This window comes from Monodelphis domestica, chromosome 3 (assembly GCF_027887165.1).
Source record: "Monodelphis domestica isolate mMonDom1 chromosome 3, mMonDom1.pri, whole genome shotgun sequence".
In the NCBI taxonomy this organism is placed as follows: Eukaryota; Metazoa; Chordata; class Mammalia; order Didelphimorphia; family Didelphidae; genus Monodelphis; species Monodelphis domestica.
In genome coordinates, this window is record NC_077229.1 from 451,512,510 (window position 1) to 451,529,549 (window position 17,040).

The window sequence follows — 17,040 nt, forward strand, 5'->3', positions numbered from 1 at the left end:
TAAATCTCAAGAAAAAAAAACTTTTACAATTAGGAGTATCTCAGGGTGAAATAGGCTGCCTCAATGGTTACTGCATTCACCTTCATCCGAGGCCTTTAAGTAAAGGCCATATGACCAGAGGATTTCCTTTTCTAGTTAAGAGTATGGCTTAAATGGCAAGAGAGATCCAGATATCCCTTCAAACTCCAAGATTCTGTGTAACAAGTTCAAAGAGGGTTAAAGTGAGATGATGACCAAAGTAACAAGTAATAAAAAGGTCCCAAACCCAGTTTTTCAGATTCCAAATCTAATCTTTCCCTGCCCTGAGGAGCTAGCCATCCCAGAGATATATACAAAAATTACTAAGTGTAGGGTAAAGTTGGACATAGAGCTATTATAGTTAGAATCTGATGAACTGATACTGAGGGAATTAATCAAAACCATAACATTATATACAGAAACAGCAACATAGTGGAATGATCAAATGTGATACTTTGCTACTAACAGCAATACTAAGCTCCAGGACTATTCTGAGGACTTATGAAAAACTATCCTGTTCTAGAGAAAGAACTGTTGAAGTAGAAATACAGATGAAAACATATGATTTATAATTTGTTTGGGGGTTTTGATTTCATAAGATTATTTGCTTACAAAAATGATGGAAATGTTTTGTGTGATAGTACATGTCAGACTGAATTGCTTGATAGCTCCCACCAGGAGGGGGGAAGGGAAGAAGGGAGAAAGGCAATATGGATCATATAATTTTGGAAAACTCATGTAGAAATTTATTAAAATAAAAGTAAATTTCTATAGTTAGAATCTGAAAACTATAGGTCATTTTAACAGATGCAATAATGCCAAAGATGTACTTGAAATGCTACGTTCTCCTGTGTGCTAGTTAGAGGAAACATTTCTTTAATACCGAATACTATTAATGTACATTTTGAAACGCTGTTAAGAGCACTGTTTCTTTTCTAAGCTATGTGCTGGGGGGGGGGGGGGGGGTAATTAGGGGGGGGACAGGACCCTATTTTAACTAAAGGGTTTTTTCCTCCATATAAAAATTTTGTTTTAGATGACCAGAATAACAAAGAAAAAAGGGGTGAAAAAGATCAATTTTGACTTCAGAGGACTGAAAGAGAAGCTTGCTTCAGAGTTGGTGGAATTATCATTTTGGAATGAGGCATACATTGTCAAAACATGGCCAAAATATTTATTTGTTTTGCTTAACTACTCTTTGTTACAAAAGAGGGTTCTTATTGGTGGGTGATGGTAATGGTCTGGGGAAGTAATTACAAAGTTAAAGCAATAAGAGAATAAATATCAAAAGAACATTTAAGAGATAAATAAAAATAAATCTCTTTCTTTGGTCAGTATAAAAGCTTACATTGTGAGACAAACTTTGAAAGCAACTTAAATCAAAACCTGGTGACCACTACAAGACTTCATTTAAAGACATCCAAATTCTTTATTTAAAAAAAATTATTTTAAACTAAGATGTTCAACAAACAAGCAGGAAATTTAGTCAGAAAGCTAACTGTATTAACTAACACAAATAAATGTCCCAAAGGTATTACAGTGCATTATTAACATAACTATTTACATGCATATTTACAATTTTTTTATACATAAGTTTTTGTTTTTTATCTACTTTTAGGAAGCTGGAAATAAGTACAGAATCAAGTTTGGTAGGAATTTTACTTACATTACTCATCAATACAGAACCATACCAAAATGAAAGAAGTATTTGGAAAAAATGACCCTCTTTCAAAATTATAAAGCAGAAGAAAAATGAAACTAGAACTAGTAGGTGAATAAACTGGTTAAAATTTGCAAGTACAAAATTTTCAATACTACAAAATAAAACAGAAGAAATTATATAAATTAAATCAAAAGACAATGTTCCAGTTCTTTTCTGAAGGATAATCAAGTTAGTGATGTGAAAAAATTAAGTTTGTAGATAAAAAAAAAAGCTACAAAAGCAGCAGAAAATGTATGCTTGACTTTGTTTTTGAAATAATTTTTATCACAGAAGCACTATGGTTGTTTGAGCTTTCTCCTATAAAACGCTTTAGCTGTAATTTTCTTCCACAAACTAATAATTTTTAAAGACCTTGGTATCCTAATATTTAGTTTGCATATGTAACATCAGTTGTTAAGAATGATTTCAAACTCTGAATGCTAAAGCTTTTCTCATGATTATTATTATATTTGAGACCCAATTTGTTAGTGGAAACTTCTTAACCTAAAATTGTATTATTCATAGCTAATAAAAGGGTGCTACGTTTATGTAGTAATGTATATGCTAAAGTTTATTTTTTTTCTCAAGGAAAATAGTATTAGAAAGATAAGCTTCTAATCAGTAAAATTTTCTTTCAACATGTCACTTATTTCAAATCAATTTTATTGCAGCCAAACAGTTTATAATATGTACATAATAAACTATGATATATATACACAATTTAAGTTATATGAAATAAGTTTACTTTTTTTTTGGCAGATATTGTTAAACAAAATTAAAGTTGCATACATTAGTAACTTGAACTCAACATCCTTAATTTGGTATAAACGTGACATGTTTCCTTGCTTCCTTCTATTTTGCTAATCACCATACCTAAACTGCTTTATAAAGATATCTTTTTATCTAACTTTACTGTTTTCTCTTACGCTCTGATTCTAAACAAAATTTTTCATAGGCTTCTTCTATTTCTGGGTCCATCTCATCATCAATGTCATCCAAGTATCTGTAAAAGAAGCAATGATGATTCTAAATTATTTATATACCTATCATTTATTCAGAAAGTAGCTGCTTCAATTCTAAGACACTGAAACAGTTGGTTATCTACTTCCTGAAGTTCTTGCATCTCAGATTCTAAGTATGGTAAAACCTAAACTGCATTAACTTTTAAGAATGTTTCATCAAAACTCTCCCTCCAATGTGTTTTAAAAAACAAAACCCATATGTATCTGAATAACAATATGACATAAACTACCATTCCAAACACAGAATTCTAGATTTACAATATCATATCAGATTTAGCTCTGCCATTTGACTTTTAATGATGCTTTAGTAAGTAACATCTTGTACATATAAATATAATCCCATAAAAGAACATTCCAACAGTGCTATAGATGAATTATATAGTATTTACTTAGAATCAGAATTCTAGGGCAGGAAGTAACTTTACAGGGCATCTGAGATCACTCATTGGCCCAAACCATTTTATACAAGTAAATTGAGGCGTGGAGTAGTTAAATGACTTGGCCAAGGACACACAACTTGTTAGTGGTTGAGTAGGGCTACAACTCATCTTTTGGCTCCTGCACTGTAGTGATCATTCTAGTTACTATACAATGCTGACTGTTATTTAATTTAAAATCTACCCTTCATAACAAATCTTAATGCACAGGTACATTAAATAGCAGAATATTATTCAAATTCTAGCCCTGATAATAGCTATGTAATCTCTGTATGTCTCTGGCAACTACCTAAGATTTATCTAACACTAACACTAACTCCCTACTTTCCCATATAGGGATGCTAATAAAATCACAGATGTTTTATATATTATAAGATTACTCTAAATAACCACTCTGGATTTATTTTAAGTGCAAGACAATAGCTCTATGTATCTGTTTTATGCAATTTAAAAAGTATTAGGTACAGAAATACAATGTTCTTGAATGAATGCTTCTGAAGGAGAGGGGCTCAGATTTGAAGCATCATGATTTTGAAGAAACATTTTCCTTTTTCTAAATAAAAGAAAGTGCTACTAACTAGAAAATTGTTCAGATCTTTTGACCCAATGAACCCATTACTAGAACTATACTAATGTCTAAGGTAAACTACTGGTGGGAAAGGGCCTCTATGTACAAAACTTTTTTTAGCAGCATTATGAGTGCTTGCTAAAAACTAAGTCAAATGGCTGAGAACTGGCTGAATAAAATTGTGGTACATTAATGTAAAAAGCTATTATTTTGCCATAAAAATATAAACATAAAGAATCCAAAATAATATATAGACTTACAGGAAATAATGCAATCGAAGAAAGTAGAATGAAAATAATTTACACACTTGCTACAAGTTATTTAGACAATAACAGCTATAAAGTCTGAAAATACAAACAAGATTTTAAAGGAAATATGGAAGCAAAGATGTTTGTCTTGTTAAAGTTACTTTTTTTTAAACTGTAAATGGGAAATATTTACAGTTTTATAGTTTGTTTTTAGCTGATAATTACTAAGCTTAGAATTTTAAAAATTGTCGTGTCAAATGCCAGGAAACAAACAAATGCAACTCAAAGTAATCAAAATATATGGCCCCTCAATATCTAATTTTTTGAACCACAAATTGATCTAGGAGAATGTTTTTCATAAGAATGATGGAATATTTTAAGAAAGCTCTGCCATAGAAAGATGTTTTATAGAAAGAAAAATCAGCCACAAATGAAACATACGGATCTCCAGCCCCTGATAAGTCTGTTCCATTTTCCTCATAATCTGGGAAGAAATTCTCTCTGTCAAGTAACTCCTGATACTTTTCTTGGTAATCTATATTAAAAAAAAAAAGAAATATCACAGTTTAAGATATATATATTTTTAATTTTACATACAAATAATTCTAGGTAATTTATAATTTCTGTGACCTAATTGGGTTTCTTTTCCTCCTAATAATAGTGAAAAAATCTAATCAATTCATACCCTTTCTGCCTATCCCTTCAGTGAGTGGTCTATAGGTCAGAGTCTGGGACAATGGAGCAGCAAAACAAAATGGCTTCTATGGGAAGAAAATTCTAATCCCAAATTATTTATTATATCCATTTTTTTTATCAAGAGAGCTAACTGAAAAAGGACAAGGTTAATTTTGTTGATCAAAGATTATCTACTATTAATTTAATTCTGCTATTCAAATATGGATTATGTTAAATATACATCATCTCACTGAAAGCAATAAATAATAGCTAAAGAAGAGGGACAATGATAACTGTGGAACTCACAAATCCAGTTTATACCTGGTAGACAACATTGCCAAGACTAACAAGGACTTCTAAACCCTGGAGTTTTTGTTTTTAATATTTTGATCGTAGCATTTCAATGTAATTGGTTTCTTTTGTAATACTACTTAATGGATTTAAATTGAAATGGACTTAAATAATCAAAAAAGGGATCCATAGGCTTCATCAGACAAATAGGTCTAGGTCCTGAAACGGTTAAGAGCCTCTATAATAAAAATGTATGGTCTAAGAATCAGCATGAGAATAATGGCTGGTGATGAACTTGGAAGCAGAAAATCTGAATTTCAATGCTGGCTCAGACACAAGCTTTAGTACCTTGGGCAACTCAATGAGGCTCAGTTTTATCAATAAAATAGTTTCCATTAAAAAATTATTTCAATTTCTAATATGAATAAACAAATTACTTGTCATAAAGTGTCTCATCAAAAGAAGCCACTAGATTCTGTAAAAGCTAAAGTGTCAAATGGGATGGCTGAAAGTTCTTCTGGTCTTTTGCTCTAGTTTAACTTCACTTCACACTATGCTTACCAAAGTACTTCAAGCCCTAGACTCAAATACTATTTTTCCCATAAAGTCTACCAATCTTTCAAACAGAAGGAAATTCTTCTTCAACCCTCAAAACATTTTGCACATTTCTCATTATATTCCATTTTATTGTGTATTATTCTATCCTTCCTTCTAGATGAGAGGTTGATAAACTACAGCCTTTAAGCTAGATCTGGTCTGCTACTGGATTCTGCATACCACAAATGTTATTTGAAAATATAAAAACCATTTCTAGGTCCCAGACTGAACAAAGACAGGTGGTGAGGGCTGGACTTGGTCCTCAGACCATAGTTTGCCAATTCCTATTGCAGTCAATAAACTTCATGAAGGTAGAAACCATGCCTTATTCTCCCTTTGTATCCTCATAACTAACCATGCCCTGAATATAAGATATAAAAAAGTATTTTTTGAATGAAATAATATATAGGAAAAAAGCTATATTAAAGTGCATGACATGAAAATAGAAGAGGATCTATTTAATAAGGCATCCTGTACTCCTATTCCTGGTTTTCTGTGTTATTATTGCTTTAGCAAACCTTTACTCAAGCTACTATACCTATACTATGGTATAGGTCTATAGGTCTTAGTAAGAATTGGTTACTATTTTGGACTAGTTTTAGTTTACCAGTAATATAAATACAGTATATTCCACTTTCATGCACTTTAGTGAGTGGTTTACTAGTAGTCCATCTCTGAATAATAAAAAAAAAATATGTTGTAGTAAATAAATTTGAAGTCCAGAAGATTTGAAGTCACCTTGCCATAGACTTTTCTAGCTACGTAACTCAGGCAAGTCACTTAATCTTTTCTGGCCTCAATTTCCTCACCTATAAAATGAAGGAGTAGAACCTGATCACCTCTAAGGTCCCTTTCAGCTGTAAATCTACCATCTGATGAACATAATTTCCATCAATCCCAAACAACTGGCTTACAATAAGTACATTTTTCTACTGATCTCCACAAATTCTCATTCTTACTGTTAATGGAACTTTCTCAAAAATTAAAACTGTTAAGACAAATGCTTTTATGGCAATCAACAAGTGCCAAAATAAATGTACTTAAGTTATCTATCTGGCTTGCTTTTGTTCCCCTGAATGCCAATGCAATGCAAAATAATTTTAAGATTTGCCTTATACAAAATATAACTAGTAAGCTAAACCTGAATCTAGAATAGTGATATTCTATGAAGACTAGCAATTCTTTTTATATTCATTATTACTCCCCTTCAATAAAAGGATTATTAATGTATATATTCTTTTACATCTTACTAAGGATCAGTTAAAATAGGCTTGTAAAATAAAAATTATAAAAACTAGCTCCATATAGAAAATTTTTGAGTAGTAATCATAAATATTGGAAGATCTATGGGTTAACTAACAATGCTATTACTTCATAAGATAGCCTTCAACATCGACGCTAGTTACAATTCTTAAAAAAATATTTGATTGGTTGATTCCACATTTCTTATCTACTTCAGAGGAAACAGTTACTGTTAAAGCAACATACCTGGATCAGCAGCAGTAAAAGGAATGCCATCAGACGTATAAAATGTTGGTTCATTCTAGAATTAAAATGTTAAAATGTTATGGAATATACATTAATTTATTGTTATTGCTTCTTTAAAAAATTGACTAATGACAAGTCACTGACTGTCTACATTGGTAAGCTTGCAGGAGAGCACAAAAAAAATTTATGTGGTCCATAAAAATGTATTGAGACTTTATAGTTCTGGCACCCCACAAATCTGAAGTATATTCCCCATATCTAGGCCATTCCTTCTCTTTCATGTATGATTTTGGTTGCTAAGTTGGACATAAGGAAATAGCAACTGTTGGTGAACATAAAATTTGGAAGACAAACAACATAGCTAATTTACTAAATATAAAATTTTTGATTCATACCCCAAATAAAGTATTTCAATTTTGAACACTGTCATACCATAAAATAATTAGGATCATTTTCAGGTGTGGCTTCTCTATATGTGGAGGTGGAATGAACTCTGCCCCAGTTACTTGATCGGAGTTCTACTAGCTTCAAAAGCATCTGCTTTACATCTCTGTAGTAAACAAAAGTTCATAAGTACATAAGAACAATAATGGACATTTTCTTGCAATACTAATAACACATTGAGTTTTTCAAGGTCCTTAAAATTTTAGGCTTTTATCTGGCCTTGCTACTCATAATCCTTACCTTGTGAATTTTCCAATATAAAATAGCTAGCTCATTTTATATTTGAGTGAATATAAGGCTTAAACTAAATCTTGAACTCTGCACTAGAATATCAGCATCAGTAGTTCACATTGATTACATTGTTCTTTGAGGACAAAGACTATGGCTCACATATATTGGCCAAAGCATCATAGACATTCAAATCTGTGTTGTATGAAAGGGAAATGTTTAGCTTCTTTCTCTGAGTTACATATTGGTGAAAAATGTTTAAGAATACTATTTACTTGGGAAATTACATTTACTCAATTTCTAATAGAAGGTATACATCTAACTACTGATATAACAATACCATCCTTGATATTGGCAAATGTGGTAGCCATAGATCCAAGAATATTAGAAGTTGCTGACTAAATTATTATAAGTCCAAAATTAAGTTATATCTGCAATAAGGCACGTTTACCTAGTTACCACATTAATATACACCTTACTCTGTATAGTCAGTTATCTATAATCTTATTATGTTTTTTAAATTATCCTCTTGTAGAAGGAACATGGCACAAAGAATTAAAGCATGCTGGCCAGATGAGTAAAAATCAATAAACTGGTAATTATTTGAAGAAAATATTTCTGCATCTTTGCAAAATACTTAAGATAATGAATTCATTAAACCTTAAGATAAAATGACCCTAATATATATATATATGAAAACAAAACACCCCACAAATAGAAAGCAGGGATGAATTGCATGAAAATTAGGCTGCTATCTATATCACTTCTCTTCCCACCTGCTGCAATTTGCATCTAGGACAACATTTTCAATTCTCTGAATCATTTCTTCCATATCTGTCTTTCCTTTTTCCTTCCATGCATCTTCCAAAACTGACCCTGTCAACTAAGAAAGCAAGTTATTAGTAAAAATAAAGAATTCAGTAAACTACAGAAATTCTAAAAAAGCAAGATTATTAGTTGCATTTCTAAAATTCTCTGACAAATATCATAGATTCAATGAGCTAGAAGCAACTTTTTACAGAGATGATCTAGCCCAATCTCATTTTATAAAACAAGGAAACAGATAACTTGAAGTGAAGTGGCTTGCCCAAGATGACATTGCTAGTTAATAATATATAAAGGACTAGTACTAGTCTCCAGTGCTCTTTCCATTACTGCAAGCCATATCATTTCCCTAATTTCTTCTTTATGACTATAAAACATCTAATACTATTTGGGGATATTCAACTGGATATGGTTCTATTTGTATTAGAGAACAGCTAAAACTCTCAACTTTAGCCATGGCACAAATAATTACTCATAAATATAGTTTTGCTTTCATTTTTCTTATACCTAGTTTTTTCAGGTGAGGAACCATTTAGAAAGGGTTAATTTTCCCCCAATAAACTTTAAAAATGTATTTGGCATCCTGAAAGGCATACTCAAATATAATCACAAAATTAAACTTCATTCACATATAAATCTGAAAATTGGTATTTAGAGACCTCATTCTTATAATAAGAAAACAAATACATTAGATAGCATTTAATTAAATTTGGATACACCTATGCTCTTTAATATAAGAATGTATAATATGATCTTTTCTGTATCTTAAAATTTCTCCCCTATTATTTCAGTCAAAAAAGAAAATAAGATTTTCTATATATGTGAAAAACAATTAGCACACAAAGGTGAAATGTCTTTTCTGTATTTTCATTGATTATTTACACATTGTTCATATAAAGATCCTATTTTGATAAAAAGGAACTGATAACTATTTGATAAAAAAGTGCCACAATTACTTTGTGACATTTTACAGAACTAGTGCTTGCCAGTATTATGAATTGCACAACTTAAACATCAACACTGTACAACTTAAATAAAATTAAGTGAACAAAAATTAGAGAAAATTCACAGAACATTTCATTGAAGATTTAGAAACCCTATAATTTGCTAAAAAGGTAGAAATGTTTTAAGATTATATGTATCTAAATATATGTATACATCTATGCATGTAATATACACATATAAGTAGGAATACTTATGTTTCAGAAGTTCATATTAAAACATGTTCCAGGGGGCAGCTGGGTAGCTCAATGGATTGAGAGCCAGGCCTAGAGATGGGAGATCCTAGGTTCAAATCTGGCCTCAGACACTTCCCAGCTGTGTGACCCTGGGCAAGTCACTTGACCCCCATTGCCTAGCCCTTACCACTCTTCTGCCTTGGAACCAATACACAGGATTAATTCCAAGACGGAAGGTAGGGGTTTAAAATTAAAAAAAAAAAAAAGGTTCCAAGTATAATTTTGTTTCTATAGGAAAATTTAAGTGCTAGGTAAGTGCCTACTTGAGTCAACAAAAGGTCCTCCAACTCTTTATAAAGCAGCAATACTGTTATTTGTTATTTAACATGAGAAAGAATAGAATAGAAAACAAAACAATACTACTAAAATAATAAAACAAAATTGAACAAAAGGTTTTTATTTTCTTGAATGCTAGTGCTAGAGGACAATCAACTTTGAGGAATGAAAAGGCACCATCTGGAAATTTTTTAGTATAGATTTCTGAAGGGGACTTCTGGAATCTTTTGAAAGCTCAGACTTTAGAGAAGGCTAATGGTACTAATTCTTATTCTAATTTGATTAGGCTCACAAACTGGATTGGTTCACAAACAGGAAAAGAAGGGAGAAGGAAATGAGATTTTTCTAAAGCAACCAAAGAGAAAATGGCCCAAAGGGACCAATAGTAAAACTGCCCAAGGGGAAATACTGAACTATAAATAATACAGAAAAAAGAGGTAGGAAAGAAACAGGGTAAGATTGACTATTTATGGTATCTGAAGGGTAAGAAATGATGTAGGGAAGAGGAAGCAAATGGGTAGGAAGTTCTCTCTGGAGCATAATTGGCTAAGGATAGGCTTGTTGTGTCTGCAGATGTTTCAAAGTGAAGAGGTTGTTAGGTTGATCCTATATACAGAATGTTCATGATCATATATTTTTAACTCAAGGGACTGTGTATGAAAATAAATGTTTATGTTAAATAATCAAGTGTCAGCATGTTTCTCCTTCCTATTGCTAGAAGATTTCAATCTTAGTTGCTACAGGAATCATTCCTTATAATAAAGTTTTGCCTCCACTGAAGTTTCATAAACTCCTTAGATTTATGAAGAATTATCAGTTTTTGCCTTCCATAGCAATAGGAAGTAAAACAATGAGAAAGAACAAAAGTTACAAATTGTGAAAAAACTACATTAGAATCTACAACTACTTCTTAGAAGTGGACGAGATAGCTGCGCTCTTTGTGGTGGCCCAAAACTGGAAAACGAGGGGATGCCCATCAATTGGGGAATGGCTGAACAAACTGTGGTATATGTTGGTGATATACTATTATCACTATTATGGTGATATATTATTAGTTGGATATATACTATGTGGATATGTTGGTGAATACTATTGTGCTAAAAGGAATAATAAAGTGGAGGAGTTCCATGGAGACTGGAACAACCTCCAGGAAGTGATGCAGAGCGAGAGGAGCAGAACCAGGAGAACATTGTACACAGAGACTAATACACTGTGGTATAATCGAACGGAATGGACTTCTCCATTAGTGGTGGTGTAATGTCCCTGAACAACTTGCAGGGATCCAGGAGAAAAAAACACCATTCATAAGCAAAGGATAAACTATGGGAGTGGAAACACCGAGAAAAAGCAACTGCCAGAATACAGAGGTTGAGGGGACATGACAGAGGATAGACTCTAAATGAACACTCTAATGCAAATACTATCAACAAAGCAATGGGTTCAAATCAAGAAAACATCTAATGCCCAGTGGACTTACGTGTCGGCTATGGGGGGTGGGGGGGAGGAAAAGAAAATGATCTATGTCTTTAATGAATAATGCTTGGAAATGATCAAATAAAATATATTTAAAAAAAAAAGAAGTGGATGAGAGTAAGCCTTCAGGCAAATTTCCTTATAAGTTTATGTAAGTGGAGAGGTTTTCATATAACTTGACTATAAGAGTAATGTAAATTACCAGTATTGTTTGTTATGTAAATAATATAAAATATTCCTATTAAATGGCAGAAAACATTATAAAAATTTAATTCAAGTTTATAAAAAAGAGCATGAGTCAGAATGGTGTTAATTTTTTTAAATCAACCTTCAATAAGCATTTACTTACAAGCATACTACTAGCACATACCAAACACTGTGCTTACCCCTTTTAGCCCTTCAACATAACAGCTTAAAATTTATCTGAAGCCCTTGATAAAAAATACTTAATATATGTATTGTAAATAATACATTAAGTGGTCTCAAGTTCTCTTTTTTCTAAAGACACATGAAAGATATAGTGAATGTTACGATATGAAAGAAAAATTTCAATAAACCCTACCTTCAGTAGTTTTACTGCACAGATTAAATTGTTGTCCACAGGATTAGAAAAAAGGGCATTCAGTAATTCTCGAAGACCAACCTGAAGTATATCTGCTCTGGTAACCTGTCCTTTTGTTCCCTTAATCTATGAAACAAAACAAAATGATTAAAACTTTGCTACCACATTATAGAGCTCTAATTGGCATAATATTAAGAGTTATGGAAGAATGTTTCTGCTTAACTTAAAAATAAAAGATATATTTTAGCTCTACACACTGATCTCTTGATAAAATTATCATAATTACCTTGCACATATTTATAAAGCTTATCATAGTAAATTAATCAGGTCACTATGAAAATATAATTTTCTCAAAAATTTCAAACATACCAAATGGCAGATAAAAAGAATTAATTTTGAATGTCTGTCATAGAAAGAACAAATTAGAACACTACACAGATAGATGGTGCTGAACTTCCAAATCAGAAAAATGAGAATATGAATCCTAATTTAGATACTTACTGTGTGACCTTGAGTAAATCACTTCAAGTCAACAAGCATTTATTAAGAACCTGCTATGTGCCAAGCAAATCTCAGGGTTCACCATAAATCCAGGGAGTTCATGAGAACACCAAATCAGAATATAAACAGCAAAGACTTAGAAGAAAGGGGTCAGAAAGTTTGATGTTATTAATTCTATTTCGGAGGACCAATGACCTCATGGCTGTCTCAACATGCTTGTGAACTGGATTTAAATGAGGCAGAATTGCAAAATTCTCAAGCCTCACTCTCTTCCAAAGTCATCCAAATCCAGTGAGCAAGATAAAAGTTAGGACTAACTGATGATGGCTCAGGATGTAGTGGATGATGAAGTTCTAAGCAGCTACACAGGACCCACTATAGCTTCCTTCACAGTCATCAGAACAAACTGCTCTAATCTACCCATTTCACACACACCAGAGGGAGACTTTGCATGCTTGGGGGAGATACCCTCTAACTCACTGACTGGTTTGAGGTCTATTGATTACCTTCAACCTGGTTTAGTTTGTCTAGTGAAATGTTTTTTAATGGGACCTTTAAGGGGATGGTTGCTGTGCATGTTACTACCCCTTCTAGGACCTCATGAGTTGGGCAACATATAGGACAGCAAAGACGAATGAGTAGGCTTCAAAAGTGCTTGGCAAAACCTCATACCAAAAGTGTTAGTCCTCCTTGAAAACTCTCCATACACCCTGATCAGAAAGGTAATAGTTTACAAGTATTATGGAATCTCAGGGATATTCAGAAGGAAGGTATGATCATCATAAGCATCAAGGGCTGCAGAGAAGTCAAGAAGAATGAAGATTGAGAGAGAAGTAGCCATTTAATAAGGCAATGAATAGCTCTCTGGTAGGTAACCTTGAAAAGTAAAACCTGAGGAAGAAAAGGAAGTAACTGAAAACGTTTTTCAACTAGTTAAGGCTATGAAAAACAAGGCGGCTATAGGACAGTAATTAGAACTGATGACAGGGTTAAATTAAAAAACAAACAAAAAAAAACAAAAAAAAACAACCGTTACCTTCTGTGTTAGGATCAATACTGTGTATTGGTTCCAAAGCAGGAGAGGTAAGGGCTAGGCAATGGGAGTTAAGTGACTTGCCCAGGGTCATACAGCTATGACGTATCTGAGGTCCCATTTGAATTCAGTACTTCCAGTCTGGCTTTCAATCCTACTGAGCACCTAGCTGCCCCCAGATGAAATTTTTTTTAAGGAATAAAGTGAACACATTTTGTGGCAGAAAGAAAAGAATCAATGGACAAAGTACAATTTAAGATTAGAAGACAAGAGGTACAGAGAAAGGGAGAGGGGAATGATGAAAGGAGTAAGCTCTAAGACAGGGGCCCCCAAACTATGGCCCCCTGAGGCCATTTATCCGGCCCTCAGCACACTTCTAGAAGGGACACCTCTTTCATTGGTGGGCAGTGAGAGGAGCCCTGTATGTGGTGGTGTCACTCACGTACAGCACTACTTCCCGTGACATAATCCTTTGCATGGCGTCTTGTTCTGAGAGTAACTGAACGAGAACGAGGCGCCATGCAAAGGATTTTGTGGCTGCACAGTGGAAGATGTCAGCATGGTGAGCGGAGATCTGGGGGAGGGGATTCCGCACTGTATATACTGCTGCCCCGTATAGTGGTGGTGGTGATGAGCCTGTTCAAGGTGTGACAGGCCCATCCCAGCCAGCCCTGCAGCCTCCGCTATCCCAGACAGCAGTACATAGATTTGTTCATAGTTTTCTCCAACGGTCTGATGGACAGTGAACAGGCCCCCTGTGTAAAAAGTTTGGGGACCTGTGCTCTAAGAGGTGATAAAAAGGAACAGGATCAAAGGCAAAAGCAACAGTGTACAGTTGAATTGGTTAAGTATAGAGGTAAGACTGGGAATGGAGGTGTGGAAGGCCACAGCAGGGATTGTGTGCTAGGAAGGCTGAGATGTGAAGAAAGACTGGATGTTATAATAAAAAGCAAAAGTAGATTCAGGAAATTCTATTTTACTGGTATTTCTGCAGATATTAAAAGAAAGTTTTCTTTGCACAAATTCAATCTAAATTAGGTAATCATTTGGGAATATTAATAAGAAAAGGAGGGAAAATGCAATTAAATAACACCCCCCCCTTTTGGTTGAAATAGTCTAGATGCTTTTTAAAGTTCACAGATTAACTGGAAAACACAAAAGGACATTTGAGATCAGCTAGTCTAATACTTCTCAAGTTTGGTGACATTCTGGGGCTTGGAATATACTAAAAGAATTTTACTTCTAGACGGAGTTTGAAGGACTTGAAATAAAGATGGGGAAAGGAAAATTAGGAAATTCTGGAACAGAATAGAGAGTGGACATTGATATACAATTCATTATAATGATACAAGTGACAAGACTCAGCAATGTGGACTTCAGGAGAATTGAAGCATAATTTTGAACTGAAAGACTTGTCCTATCTATTCTGGTAGGGGATCCTTCCTTACAACATTCCAGACAAAACAATTAACTTTTTTTTAAAGACCTCCTGTGAAAGGGACTTATCCAAAAGGATTCATATATAATGTCTATATATACACATTGTATACTTATTATATTTGTTTACATATTATAATATTATATATGTATACACACACATATATGTTTAAAAAAATTATATCAGCATTTTTTATTGCAGTAAAAAAATCCAGAAACAAAGTAAGTGCTAATCAACTGGGAAATGGCTGAACAAATTATGGCATGTAAAAAGAATGGAATGTTATTGTAACATAAGAAATTACCAAAGGGAAAGACTAAGAAAAAAAAACAGGACGATTTGTATAAACTAATACAAAGGTAAGTGAGCAGAACCTGAGGAATTATTTCTACAAAGACAGTAATTTTGCAGATGAAAATAATTTCATAAGATTTAAAAACTCTGATCTATACAATAGCCAATGTTTTCTATATCTTGATAAAGTAAACAACTGTGAGTCCAGAAAGAGATGTACATTTACTGATGAAACAATGGTTTTGGTTTTGTTTGACTATACTTGTTAAAAGAGAGGTGTTGGGGTGGGATGGTGAGGGAAGGAAGGAAGAGAGAGGAAATTATGATGACTGCCTCCTGAAATGAATGAATCAACAAGACATATAATTCAAAGAAGAAAACAAAAGGAAGATCACAACAGGACACAAGAAACACTACTGTGATTGCATTAAATTTTAAAACAGTTGTATATAATAAGATTCAGTGTTTCAAGCATAAAAGTCCTTTTCTATCCTTTGTATATCAAACCTTTCATAATTATGATCTTTCAGTTCATTCCACTTCTGGACAGTTGTAAAAGTTAGGAAGTCATTCCTCCTCAAACTGAAAATTGCTCTCTAACATCTACTTAGTATTTCTGCCAAACAAATACAACTCATCTCTCCATTTCCATGACAAGTCTTCAAATGTCTGAAAACAGGCATATGTCTTTTCCTTTCTAGACTAAGTATTTTGAATTCCTTTAACCAATCTTTAGAGTGTATGTTTCAAAGTCCCATAATCAGCCTGGTCACTCATCAGAAGATATATTCCAGATAGTTAATACCCTTCCAAAAATTGACATCCAGAATTACACAAAATACTTCAACTATAGTAATGTCTAATTCATGCCTATCACAGGATTATCACCTTCCTTGTTCTACAATATTATTATATAAAACAAAAGATGGCATCATGTTATAGAAGCCAAGTTATAGGTGCCTGTGCCACTACTGGCACCTTCTTTAGGGATAGGAAATAAGAAGTAAGTGTAACTCAAACTGAGGCATTGCTGGACAGCATCTGACCACTTATCACCATAACTTACATCAACATTCAACAACCTTATATTAAGTAGCATATGCAAGGAACTGAAAATACAAATTCTTGACCAGAAATCTAAAACTAAGTATGTGTGAATGATGGAGTGGTAAAAGCTAAGATACTAGACTGATGGGAAAAACAAAAAACCAACAACAAACCAATGACCTGATCCCCCACCTGCCACCACCACCAACCAGAGAGTGGAAGATTGAAATCTAAGGCCAAATGCCATGGGCACTGCCAATGTATTCCTCCCAGCCTATTACAAGTTCCTCTTGTAAATACACTGATTCTTACCAAAAGCTTTACCAATCCCAAACAATGCATTCTCAGTAGCCTCCACTCTACATCACTAAATGTTTCATTACCTATATTCACCAAATGACAGGGATTAAGCACTTAATATGTGCCAGGCACCAATTAATTTTCTTTTACTAATTTCTACTTCATCAGCTGACCCTTTAGAACAATAGAAATAGAAGGAAATTTCTCCATATATTAGATGAGCACAACCATGCTTTTTCTCACTGTCCCATCCACCCAGATTTTTTTTTGCTGTTACATGAATAATAGAACTTATGATTTATTAAATTCTCTATTCCCCCCACATTAACTATACT

General features: G+C 33.3%; 1 protein-coding gene across 8 annotated transcripts in view; it reads right to left on the reverse strand.

The window, feature by feature from the left end:
* Nucleotides 1-1,423: 1,423 nt before the first annotated feature.
* Nucleotides 1,424-17,040, reverse strand: part of PAIP1 (poly(A) binding protein interacting protein 1) — a 41,914-nt gene continuing 26,297 nt past the window's right edge. For 5 of the 8 annotated variants that reach the window (XM_007487393.3, XM_007487390.2, XM_001364231.5 and 2 more), the window contains exons 6-11: nucleotides 12,093-12,218; nucleotides 8,495-8,601; nucleotides 7,479-7,596; nucleotides 7,047-7,101; nucleotides 4,437-4,530; nucleotides 1,424-2,723 (exon numbers count right to left, since the gene is read on the reverse strand). In XM_007487393.3, coding sequence (XP_007487455.1) covers nucleotides 2,630-2,723; nucleotides 4,437-4,530; nucleotides 7,047-7,101; nucleotides 7,479-7,596; nucleotides 8,495-8,601; nucleotides 12,093-12,218 — 594 coding nt within the window. In that variant the 3' untranslated portion in view covers nucleotides 1,424-2,629. Of the gene's footprint in view, nucleotides 4,531-7,046; nucleotides 7,102-7,478; nucleotides 7,597-8,494; nucleotides 8,602-12,092; nucleotides 12,219-17,040 lie in introns of all 8 variants that reach the window. The other 3 variants (XM_056824595.1, XM_056824594.1, XM_056824593.1) reach the window with 1 other exon arrangement.